Below are 13,466 nucleotides of genomic sequence, written 5' to 3' on the forward strand. Positions count from 1 at the left end.
CCCCCCCGGGGGGGGGGGGATGGTTACACCACAATCCCTTCTCTTCCATTCTCCCCTTGGGATCTTGGGCACACATGTGCACACATACACGCCTGGCCCGAGTTTAAGCCACCAGGTCTGGGACTCGAACCGCAGTTGACTACACAGGAGTCCAGCAATGTAGTCATTATGCCATCTGCTGGTCCCCGCTTCTTAGTTCTTTACACCTCTAAAAAAGATCTGTTATATTAAGTTCTGGTAATACAAATGGTTCTATACGTACACACACGTACCCAACCCTCTTGAATTTCTCTAGGAAAAAAGAGCTAAGCAAATGCTATGACCAAAACAATACAATAGCAAAACTCAAAGAAAGAGATAGAAACTATAGCAAAGCTGAATTTATGAAAGATTTTCAGAAACAAATCTAATCTGAAAAGTAATATCTGTCCCCAAAATCACAACTTCTGAACATTTTTTAAGTTTTTGCTAAGAACACATGTGCTCGCCAGAAGTAGGGAGAAGAGAAAACATCCCCTGTGGGGAATGGACACGCTGCAATCCCTTTGCCTCCATCTCTCCCTCATTTCAGGATTTTGGGCAGCCATGCACAGTGCCCAGTGTGTCTCTCAACCTGCTGTGTCTAGGATTCAAACTGTGTGGTTGGCATGTGGGATCTGGCTGCCTTAACCACCAAGCCATGGAGCCAGCCCTGAACATTTCTAAAAAAAAAAAAAAAAATTTTTAAAAAAAAAAAAAAAAAAAAAAAATCACTACCAGCAGGTGGTAGTGATTAAAGTGCTGGATCCCACATAACAGACTCCGTGGTTCAAGTCCCAGACCCAGCAGCTTGAAAAACATGCTGGGCACATTTGCACGTGTGCCCAAAATACTGAAAATAGAATGGAGAAGGGATTGTTTGTGGCATGGCCATCATCCTTGGGGGGGTGATTTCTCACTTTCCCTCTCTCACTGTCTCTTGCCAGGGAGCACATGTACTCTATGGAAGAAAAAAAATCTAACAAAAATCTGGGACCAGCAGTTAGCGTAATGGCTGTGTCACTGGACTCCCACGTAGTCGACAGCGGTTCGCGTCCTGGACCTGGTGGCTTAAACTCACGCCAGGCGTGTGTGCGTGCGTGCCCAAGATCCCGAGAGAAGAATGGAGAAGGGATTGTGGCGTGGCCATCCCCCCCTGGGGGAGTGATTTCTCACTTTCTGTCTTTCTGGCGAACACACGCGCCCTATAGCAAAAACCTCTCCAAAAAAAAAAAAAGAAAAAAAAATCTGTGCTTTAGCAATTTCCTTCTGAGGCAAACCAACATTACATTAATATCTGGAATATAAAATTTAGTTTAATGAACATATACAGTGATATTAGTAATTCATATAACTTTCCAATTTTCTCAGTGCTTAGACTGAAATATTGCTTATGTTTACTCCTACATAAAGTAAACCATACCTTTATGTTGATTAGAATCTGCATTGAAGTTCATCTGTCCTTCAAGATGATTCTGTTCATTATCATCTGAATGCCTAGCATGAGGATCATTATGAAGAATACTAGGCTGAGTGTCACTCTGTTCTCCCAACAAAATACTGAATAGCTGAGAACATAAAAAAAATCCTATTGCCGATCCACACAAAAAGGTTAAAAAATTCAGCCAGGATTTAGATGCCATCTCCCGAAAATGTATTTCTGGAAGAAAAAAAAAATTAGTGGGATGTTATAAAATTATAAAACAGTGTCTATGCATACTAAAATGTCTGATAACATATCTATAATGGGAAGTTAATTCCTTCCATAGACAAGAATATTTCCAATAGTATTTAATTTTTTATTATCTATGCATTTATCCCTCTACATCTCTAAAACTGCACTTATGGACAATCCAATAAAATAAATGAGCAGTAAGTATGACAATCATTGTTTGAGTGTCAGTAATTTGCACATGTAATTTCCCATTTGTCTCACCGGGATCCTTTGTGGACCCAAGTCTGGTTCTTTTTCTTTCTTTGTTGTCAACTGAGTATTTATATCTAGCTTTTTTGTTTGTTTCTTTAACAATCATCATCTACTCTATTCTCCAACCCAAAGGTTTCTGTAAAGGATTAAAAGAAAATTATTGTTGGCTTTGTAGGCCATGCACAGCATCTGCTACATCATCATCATCTTCTTAAACAACCATTTAAAAATGTAAAAACCGCTGACCACTGTTTATGGACGAACTAGTCAGAAAAATCTGGAGACTCAGGCAAACAGGCATGTCACCTTTTTTTTTTTAATAAAGTTTTAATTGAACAAGCTTGTGCCCATTCGTATGTGCATTAATTACAGTTGCTTTTGAACTACAATAGCATAATTGAGTAATTCCAACAGAGGCATTATGTCTCACAAAGCCTTACCTGGCTCTTTACAGAAAAAGTTTGCTGACCCCTGCTCTAATTCCCCTGCTTCACTGCTATGTTGGAGGTAGCCTCCTCCTGTTCACCATCTTTCATTGTTATCCCTCCCGAGGATTGCAAGATCCTGGATGGCATCTACATACTAGGATTACGTAGAATGCCTGGGACACGGTAGCTATTTGTGGGCACAAATGCCTGTTGAACTATATGTACCACAATCAAGTGTACAGGTCCTTTTTAAAGGTTTGCTAATAATGACTACATGGTGAAGTCAGAAATTCCCATTAAATTTGTTCTGAGAGTGGACTTAAGTCTATAGTTTCCAGTTTCTCAAGATAACTTTAATAATACATTAGTTAAATATTTACCACGTAACAAATACTGGCCACACATTTTAGTTTCAATTTCATTTTTCATTATCATTATATTATTTGGTAGATGAGAAAGGAAGATTTTGAAAAGTTGAACTCTCACAGGTTGTCACAATCAAAAGTCACAATTTGACCTCTCTGTTTGCTTAAAAAAGCTTTACATTTCTCAGAAAGTTTATAGCTAAAACACGAACAAAAAGATCCCAAGTCAACAACTTATCTTTAGAAAAAGAACAAACTAAATCCACAGCTAAATGAAAGAAATGAATATTGGAGCAATTAAAACAGAAGAGAATAATACAGAAAATAAAGCTCGTTCTTCATCAACAGACTAGACAAATGAAAGTGGGGGGCACTGCTACCAATTGTACATAGTCCTATGGACAACTGAATGCCAACAACTGCATAACCTAGGCAAAAGGAAAAATTTCTAGAAATACAAAACCAAGACTGAATCATAAAGAAATAGAAAAATCTGAAGAGCTGTATAACTAGTACAAAAATTTAATCAGTAATCAAAAAATTTCCAACGAGAAAAGTCCTAGACCTGATGGCTTCCCTGGTGAACTCTACCAAACATTTACAGAACTAAAACCAAGTCTTCTTGAACTTTTTAAAAATAGAGAAGGAACATTTTTAACTCATTCTGAGGCACTAATTACCCTGATATTAAAGCCAGACAAAAACACTGCAAGAAAACTGCAGACCATTCTATTATAAACACTGATGCAAAAATTCTCAAACTACTGGCAAACTGAATTCACTAGCATATTAAAAGAGTATAAACCATGAATAAATGAGATGTATTTCTGCAATACAAGGATGATTCAACTCATGAAAATCAAAGGTAATATACCACCATTAACAGAGTGAACAGAAAAAAAAAAAAAAAGAATGGTGATCTAAATTAAGGCAGAAAAAGCATTTAACAAAATGCAACACTCTTATAATAAAAACACTCAACAAAATAGGACTAGAAAAAACCACCTTGGCAAAATAAAAAGTTATATATGAGAAATTAACAGTGAACATCATACACAATGATGAAAGACTGAAAGTTTTCCTCTCAGATCAGAAATTAGACAAGATATCCACTTTTGCCACTTCTTTTTTTTTTTTCAACATAGTATGGGATGTTCTAGTCAGAGCAATTAGAGAAAGTAAAAGAGTTAATTAAAGAACCAAAATAGAAAGGAAAAAGAAAATTATCTGTTTGCAGATGATATAATCTTATATGTAGAAAACCCTACAAATTACATGAAAACCTATTAGATCTAATAAATAAATTCAGCAAATGTATCAGAATATGAAGTCAACACACAAGTAAAACAGGCCAGGCAGTCACGCAGCAGGAATGCAAGTGGACCCACAAGGGAAAGGTCTTGGGTTTGCATGCGAGACCTCCCTGAGATGTCATGACGTCCCTGCATGCCCATAATCTGGGCCAGCTGAGGGAGGGGCTGTGTAGATCTTACTACAGGTACATGACTCTCCCCCTTTCATAAAATAAAGTTAACACACAAAGTCATTTTTAAATGAGATTATAGGGCCAGCAAGTGGCATGGTGGTTAAGATGCAGGACTCCCACATGGCTCACTGCCACTTCAATCTCAGATCCAGCGGCTGGAAATTCATGCTGAGTGTGTGTGCCCAAGATCCCAGAAGAAGGTATTGTGGGGTGGCCACACCCCCGGGGGATGATTTCTCACTTTTCCTCTCACTGTCGGTCTCTTTCTGGTGAGTACACACATTCTATAGCAAAAACCTAAAAATAATAATAAAAAAAAACATAAGAAATTATGGAAAAAGAAGTACATGTGAAAATTTAATATATAACACGTATTTCAAATAAAGAAAAGATGGCTTATTCAAGAAATAGTACTGAAATAATCTTTTAGGAACTATAAAAATCAACCATATGGATCCCTATTTTTTGATAACAATTCCAAATGTTTCTAAGATTTCAATTTTTTAAGAAATGAAATTTGAGGCCAGCACGTGGCATGGTGGTTAAGGTGCTAGACTCTCATGTGGCCAACTGAGTCTCGGACCTGATGGCTTGCTTTCTCACTTTTTCTCCCTCTCTCTCCATGATGTGTGCCCTGTGGCCAACTGAAAAATAATAATAATTAAAAAAAAAAGAAATTAACAAGTGGGCCCTCTAATTTTAATTTCTCCTGAGAGGAGAAGGGAGGAGAAGGGACTGCAGTGTGGCCATCCCCCTAGGGGTGTTTTCTCACTTTCTCTCTCTGAGAACACATGTTCCTCATAGCAAAAAATCTCTCTTAAAGAAAAATAAATTAGAAGAAAACTTTTTTTTTTGTATTTTATTATCACGAATGGAGATCTCCCCAAAAGCGAGAAGCTATGACAATAGAAAAACTGAATTTATTCACTGGATAAATTTCTGGCAGTGAACTTGCTGGTTCAAGGATATGGTTCTTCATAAAATATCTTTAAAATGTCATACAGCAAAAAAAAAAAAAAAATTATCACAAAGAAGGGCACAAATAACCCAATATAAAAACATTAAACATGAAAGATTCACAGGGAAGGAAAGCACTGTGGTCGAGGATGTTTAACTTCACTCATAATTAAAGATAGGTTAAAACTAGTATCTTCATTTTACCTACCCACCATATTGGTAAAAATTGTATTTATTAACCCTGAGTACTAACAAATATGAGAAAACTGGCACTCATGAATTCTTGCTCACAATACCCACTTTCATGTTTGGAAGGACATTTGTCCACCTTTTAAAAACATTTTAAGTGAATATGCCTTGATACATCATTTCATGATCAAAAATTTATCTTATAGACACTGTCATAAAAGTCTGCCAAGATGTTTATGACAGTCACAATACAACTGTTTGATGATGGGAAATGAGCTCTAAACTATATAATACATCCATATAACAATATTCCATGCTGTTAAAAACGTGCATCTACTGACAAAGAAACTCTTAGCACTTTCAGCAAAGATTATTACCTTTTGTTAATAAGGTATATGGAATTTAAAAAAATTAGTTAAAAAAACTCACTAGAGGAAAACACAAGAGTGCACCCGTGCGCATGCAGTTTTCTTTATCATCGTTAGTTTTCTTTATCATCGCTATCGTAAACTCTTCCCAAAGCTGACTATCACAATGTTTCTTTTGTATGCGGTGGGGGAAGCAGTGCCTTTACTAGCATGTTATGTTGCTCATCTTTCATTTACACAAGATTATGCTATATCCATTAGTGTCCACTCTACCTTTCACTTTTTTCCAAAACACAACCTTCATTCTAACAACTATGTGAGATAAAGGATCTATTTTTAAGACTAAGTACCGAAATATGTATAGTATGATCCCACTTAGCTCTTTACATACACATATGTATGTTAAGAGAAACAGAGAAAGGCCTTGTTAAATATATGTATAAATATATCTCTGAGAACTAGTCGTGGGTTGAATGGGCAGGAAGGATCAAATTTATTTTTTCATGTTATAACCTTCTGATGTTTTAAGTACACATGGACTACTTCCCTAACAAAAATGAAATGAACATAGGCTATTTTAACTAGAGAATGGAATTTAAAAAAAAAAATCCAAAGGGCATTAATTTCCCCACACTTGTTACACAAAAGGGACTCCTGATCCTTTTCAGACTTCTCCAGGTTTTAACTCACATAAACAAATGCCTGCTAAACACTTCCACCTGGATCACAGGCATTTCAAATTCAACATGTCCGAAAAGTAACTCATTATCTTCCTTCCTTAAGCCTGCTCATCTTCCCGTGATTAGTGGTAATTACCTAAATTATACACCAACTGGTACCTATTTTACTCAGAGCCATCTGACTATTTAAACTAGAAATTAGGAAGACATTCTTAATGCTCTCCTTACCCTCACCCCAAATTCAATTACTAAGTCTTGCTGATTCTAGCTTCTAAATCTTTTTTTTTTTTCCTTTTTTGCTATAGGGCACGTGCGCTCGCCAGACAGAGACATAGAGACAGAAAGCGAGAAATCACCCCCCACAGGGGATGGTCATGCCGCAATCCCTTCTCCTCCATTGTCCTCTCGGGATCTTGGGCACGCACACACACACGCCCGGCGTGAGTTTTAAGCCACTGGGTCCGGGATGTGAACCGCGGTCGACTACATGGGAGCCTAGAGACATAGCCATTACGCTAACTGCTGGTTCCCTCTTTTTTTCTTCCCTATAAATTATAGCATGAGCTCACTAGAGAGAGAAAGTGAGAAATCTCCCCCTCAGAAAGGATGGTCACTCAGCAATTCCATCTCCTCCATTCTTTCCTTGGGATTTTGGGCACATACGCACACGTGCTCGTTTTTTTTCAAAGCCACTGGGTTCACGCAGTTGACCATGTTGGGGTCGAGCACATTAACTACCATGCCACCAGCTGGCCCCACCTTCTATTAAGACATTCTAATATTTGAAAATCTTATGGGCTCGTAGGTAAAGTCATGACGTATTTTTCTGCTTTTCTATGCAAAAATGTGTCATGACTTTCTTGGTGGATCCAATATTCTTCGAATACACTGTTTCCTCTCCATTTCTACTATTTGTATTCTTCAGAACTCCTCTCTCCCCTAAATTTTTGCAGTATCTAACCTATATCCCTGGCTTAAGTGCTATTTCTTCTCAACTCATCACTATTCTGTCATCAGAATGAAAATGAAGTCTTGAATGAACATGTCACTCCATTAGTTTTCTCATGGAATCCCACTGTCAATAAGACAAAAGCTCGCAGTTTGTTTCTGTTTGCTCGAAGGTGCACGCAATTACGAGAGAGAAGAGGAAGTAATCCCATACCACTCCCACACCCTATAAGAGTGTGCTCACACTGCAATACTGTTTCCTCCATTTCTTTCTTCAGTCAGAATTCTGTGCACACATGTGGGATCCAACTCCCTTGACCACTGTGCTGGGGGTTGGCTCCTCAAACTAACATCTTTAATTAACAATATATAAAGGTTCTTCTTGATTTAGTCTCTGTCTAGGTTTCCAGCCTCATCTTTCACTGTTCCACGTTTTCTAACTTAGGCTTCAGCAATCCTGATCTACATACTGTTCCCTAAACATCCCAAGGCAACATCAGTTCCTCTACTCCTACCATCCTCTCTGACCAAAACACCCCTTTCCCTCCACCATCTATGCCCCAACCTCAACTCTGACACTAGTGACATTATGAGTTGAGTAATTCTTTGTTGTGGAAGCTCATCTGTTCACTGTAAGAAATTTACCTCTACTTAATTAGATGCCATCAGCATCTCCTTGTGACAACCAAAAATGTCTCTAGTCTTTACCAAGTATCACCTCGGGATGAAAATTAGCCCTATTACAAACCATTCCATTAAACTATTAAAACTTAGTTTCTGGGGCCAGCAGGTGGGATAGTGTTTAGGGCATGGACTCCAACATGACCAAGTCCCAGACTTGGTGGTTTGAAACTCACACCAGGCATATGTGTGCCCAAAATACTGAGAGGAGAATGGAGGAGAAAGGACTGTAGTGTGGCCATTCCTCCTTGGGGTTGATTTCTCACTTTCTTTCTGTCTCATTGGTAAGTACATGTGCTCTATGCAAAAAACTCCCAAAATAAAATAAAAAATTAAATTTCACTTGGGATATGGCTGACCATGGTTCGAGTCCCAGACCAGACCAGGTAGCTTGCTTTCTCTTTCTCTCTCTTTTTTTTTTTTTTTTTTTTGGGAGGGTTTGCTTTAGGGCACTTGTTTTTACAAGGGAGACAGAAAGTGAGAAATCCCCCCCCCAAGGGGGATGTCACGCCATAATCCCTTCACCTCCATTCTACTCTCGGGATCTTGGGCATACACGCACATGCACCCAGCATGAGTTTAAGCCACCAGGACCAAGACTAGAACCATGGTTGACTACATGGTAGTCCAGTGACATAGCCATTACGCCAACTGCTGGTCGCACTCTCTTTGTCTCTTGGCTGAGCACATGTGCCCTATAACAAATTTTAAAAATATTACATAATTTTAAAAAATCTTAATTTCTCATATAATGAAATATCTCAGGAAGAAAACAGAAAAACTAGTTATAACACAGTTGGTTTGAGGAAGGCAACTAGTTGGTTGAGGTAACTAGAGTAGGGGGAGGAAACACTACTTTTCATTATATTCAATGTTTTTAGTTTTGTAACTCTTCGACCCTCTCCACTGCTACTACCCTAGTCTGAATACTTATCAACTACTGTAACAGCCTCCTACCCAACTTTTCTCTTCCTTTACCCTTTCCTTTATCCCACCAGAAGTCACAATGATCTTTTTAAAACCAAAATCAGATGTTACTTGCTTAAAAACCCACCACTGTCATCCTAATCTCACTGTGGGAAAGTCAAAACCTTAAATTGACCTTCACACAATCTGCTATCCCACACCACCCCTTTATTTCTGATCTCTCCTCCTAGGACTTAGTGTCTTTATATCTCAAAGATGAACAAATAGCAGCAGCAAGTCCATAGGACTGAACCTAATACTATCTGCTTCTCAGTTTGTTTTAATTCTAGACGCTTTGCTTTCCTATAAATAAGCCACATCTTGGCATTTGCTATTTCTGTTGGGAATACACCTTATCCAAATACTTACTGGGCTCACTCCCCAATTCCTTTAGGTCTTAACTTTTACGCAGTTTTCTCTAGCTATCCTATTCTTACCCACAACTACTGATATCCAATATTATTTTACTTTTCTATCTTGTGTATTGTCTCTCTTCTCGGCTTGATCATTGGGTTTCACACTCGAGCTGCATCAGTCACCAAGAAGGCTATTAAAACAGTTTCCAGGTGCCAGCAGGTGGCATGGAGGTAAAGGCACTGGATCTCACGTGGCTTACTGCAAGGGTAGAGTAGTGGACCCAGTGGCCTGAAAATCATGCTGGACACATGTGCACGCGTGCACAAAAGGGACTGAGGTGTAGCCATTCCCCTGAGGGTGGGGGTGATTTCTCACATCACTGTCTCTCTTGTGAGCACACATATCCTATAGCAGAAACACTAAAAAAAAAAAAAAAACAGTTTCCAAATCAAGAAATTTGGGGTGGAACCTGAAAACGTGTGTTTCTAAGTTCCCAAGTGAAGTAGATGCTGTGGATCCATGCACTACACTTTTAGAAACAGTACTTCAAAATATAAGCTCTATGAGGACAAAGATTTTTGTCTACTCAGTTTTATCTTGAGGACCTGGCAAATAGTTGGCAATGATATATGTAAATGAATTTAAGTGTCCCTTCTGTTCTCACTGTATTCTTTGATTCAGTCTGTCATGTGGTGCTAAACATTTAAACTGAACACTGCAAAGGGTAAACTGCATAACTATTATGGTTTAAACTGTCACCATGCCCTCAAAAAGATACAGTGAGGTCCTAACCCCAGTAACTATGCATATAATCTTTGGAAATAGGGTCTTTGCATATGTAATCAAGTAAAGATGAAGTAATTAGGGTGGACCTTAATCCAGTATGACTGGTGTCCCAGAAAGGGAGAAAAATCATATGAAGGCAGAGGCATAAATGGAGAAGGCAAGTGATAATAGGCAGAAACTGCAGGGATGCAACTGTTCCAGTAATCCTGTGACACAGCTGAAGCTAAGAAGCAACAGACTCTCCCATTGGACCTTTGAAAAAGTATGGTCCTGCTGACATCTTGATTTTAGACATGTAGGTCCAAAACTGAGACAACAGATTTCTGTGGTTTTACTTAATCTATTTCTTCCATAAAGGGGACCAGGGGAGCATCTCAAAGGGTCTTCATGTTACAATCCACCCATATCCTCAGCTAGCCAGGATCACAGGCATGCACCCAGAATGTACGGTGAGACCCCAGGACATGAACCCAGGGCCTTCCCATTTGGCTTCAGCACTGCAGAGCCTTACATTACCCCTGCGCCATTGTGGTTGGCCTACTTCTACTGTTTTCGATCTCCCACTTTGTGGTACTTTGATGGCAGCCTTAGGGAACTAAAACGATGATTAAAAATGCAGGGCCAGCTCAGTGGCCTAGTGGTTAAGGCAGCTGAACCCCAAAGGGCTGGCCATACCATTTGAGACCCAGAGGCCTGACAAACATGACAAGCATATGAATGTGCAAGCCCAAAGTCCTGAAAAAGGGGAGAAAGAAAGAAGGGATGGTGGCATGACCATTCTGGGGAGTGGGAGGGATGCTTTCTCTTCTCTGTCTGTCTGTCTCTTTATGGCAAGAATACAAGAATAAAAATACAATGACTAAGAATGCAAATGACTACACCAAGCTGTACATAATTTCAAATCCTGCCCATTATTCAAGTTCTATAAATATAAAATGCTTTAATATATAACTTTCATTGTAATCAGGTTTCTTGTTTCAGAAGAGAAACAGGCCTCCCCTTCCTCTCCATGTGTTCCCTCAAATGCGCAAGGCAGCTCATTACATATGCTGGATAATTTATTCGATTTTCTTTTGGGTTTCTCCTGCCTTATGGGTTTCCCTAGTTCATAAATATCAACTTCTTTATATATACCCCTATGTAACCTATATATATCCCCCTTCCCACCGCAGAAGGACACTTCATATACCTTCTATTTTCACATATTACAGATTTTGTATGTGTTTTCCCCTTAGATATTTGAGTTACATGCAACATAAAATTTAAATATACACCGGGGTTTCTCTCTGACTAGATTTCAAGAAAAAAATGCTAACTCTATCAATTTTATGAGACAAGTTTTTGTTTCTTTTAATAGAATTACTCTAATCCCACTGGAGTTTGGGGTAAGAAGAATTTTGTCATACCTCTCTTTCTACCTCACTAGTTTGTATACCAACCTCTTCTCTAGAACCCAACAAATGTTTTAAAAGAAAAGATGGTTGCATTGGGAAACTTAAATGTTTCAGTGTACCTAAATTAAATTTTAACATCAGGCTGCCCACTTTCTATATAAGGCACTGTCATAAAAATTCTAACCAATGACTTTACCAAAAACTCTACTTTCAATATTATATTGGATTATAAAGGTAAACTGTATTATGTAAATTTTATTCTAGCACAAATCAATTTATGAATAGTGCATAGGTCGAGTGACACATTTTTGTGTTCCTATGATTAGTTAAACATGAACTCATAAGTACAGTACTCTTATGTAAATTTGTGGTAAAATTCCAATAATTTCTGGATATTGAATTTACTCAGAAATATAGACTAGTATAATCTAAGAAAAAAAGGCTTAATTAACAAAAACTTTAAATTAGTAACCACAAAGTAGTTTTAAAATACTGAATCCTAACTAAAAAGATACAGAGAAATACAAATTCTAGTCTAATGTAAGAGACATTTAATAGTTCTCCACTAGTACTGGAAAATCATTCTCTTTCTCTGTGAAGAATTTTAAATGAGTCATACTTTCCCTACTAAATCACTGTTTTGCTTAACATATGGTGAAAAGAGTTAACTGTTTGGTAACTTGAAACTTTATGTCCAAACTGTACTAGCAAAAAGTATAAGTATATAAGTATAATTTACTATATACAACACTTCGAACACACTGTCATGTGTTTAAGTCTAATTTGATATTTATCTGATAAGGGAGTGGAAAACTGTCATCTAAATAACCTGCTAAAAACTCAGATTCCCACCTAAATTTACACCAGAGTTGAACAACTTTATATTACACACGTTTTCCTGGCATCCGGGCAGAGTTATCTATGGACCGTGCCCAATTTTTAGTAAATTAGCATACTTCTGTTCTTACACATTGGCCCAATTACTGGTACATTGAAGTTCCAATTTTATAACTTTTTAATTCATAATGAAATCAATTGATAGTGAGCATAACAGTTTTCATTCTGAAAAGCATTAAAAGGAAATCCAGTGATACCTGCAATGAATCTAGAGAACTAGCCTGGAAATCTAGTCAATGTTTCCAGGATAGGATTTTGTGGTTGATGTTGTCGTTCGTCTTAAGTAATCAGAGGAAGAGTGGGAGGAAGATAAAGGCTTGGAAAGAATAAATCCCAACCCTGGATTTATGATCATCTTTTAAGAGTACAGAATTTACCCCAATTCAAAGCGGCACGGGCAACTTGTCAGCAATTACGAATCCCATCACACTTTGTTAGGAACAAGAAAGTAGAAAGGCAAAAAATATGTATTTTTTTTCCTGCTTCATGCAGCAAGCGCCCCAACACGCACCTGGGCTTGTTCATTCGGTCAGCGCCAAGAAAATTTAAAAGAGGAAGGAAGGAAGGAAGGAAGGAAGGACAAGAAAGAAAGAAAAGAAAGAAAGAGAAAGAAAGAAAAGAAAGAAAAGAAAGGAAGAGAAAGAAAGAAAGAGAGAGAGAGAAAGAAAGAAAAAAAGAAAGAAAAACAAAGAGAAAGAAAGAAGGAAAGAAAGAAAGAAAGAAAGAAAGAAAGAAAGAAAGAAAGAAAGAAAGAAAGAAAGAAAGAAAAAATAAATTAGCTACAAACAAACCTGATATCCAAGCAAACCCCAAGCAGGCTCCAGGCACTTCTGGAAAGCACCCGCGGGCTGGGCGCTCCGGCAGTGCGGCACCCGGAGGCTCTCGGGGAAGGAGCCCACACCTGAGCTCAGAGTCCGAACCCACAGGTTAGAGGGGGCGGGGAGGGCCCAGGGGCGGGGCGACAGGGCCGGGCGCGGAGACCGCTATGTGGTCCGGCGCGGGAGCAGGCCGCGGCCGGC

General features: G+C 38.5%; 1 protein-coding gene across 3 annotated transcripts in view; it reads right to left on the reverse strand.

Moving 5' to 3' along the window:
• C1GALT1 (core 1 synthase, glycoprotein-N-acetylgalactosamine 3-beta-galactosyltransferase 1) overlaps positions 1-13,373 on the reverse strand; it is a 27,345-nt gene extending 13,972 nt beyond the window's left edge. Inside the window, exons 1-2 of one of the 3 annotated variants that reach the window (XM_006165539.3) lie at positions 13,239-13,373; positions 1,442-1,678 (exon numbers count right to left, since the gene is read on the reverse strand). In XM_006165539.3, coding sequence (XP_006165601.1) covers positions 1,442-1,661 — 220 coding nt within the window. In that variant the 5' untranslated portion in view covers positions 1,662-1,678; positions 13,239-13,373. Of the gene's footprint in view, positions 1-1,441; positions 1,679-1,954; positions 2,027-4,085; positions 4,420-13,238 lie in introns of those variants that run through there. The other 2 variants (XM_014582978.2, XM_014582977.2) reach the window with 2 other exon arrangements.
• Between the last annotated feature and the right edge of the window lie 93 nt (positions 13,374-13,466).

This window comes from Tupaia chinensis, unplaced genomic scaffold (assembly GCF_000334495.1).
Source record: "Tupaia chinensis unplaced genomic scaffold, TupChi_1.0 Scaffold143951_1, whole genome shotgun sequence".
In the NCBI taxonomy this organism is placed as follows: Eukaryota; Metazoa; Chordata; class Mammalia; order Scandentia; family Tupaiidae; genus Tupaia; species Tupaia belangeri.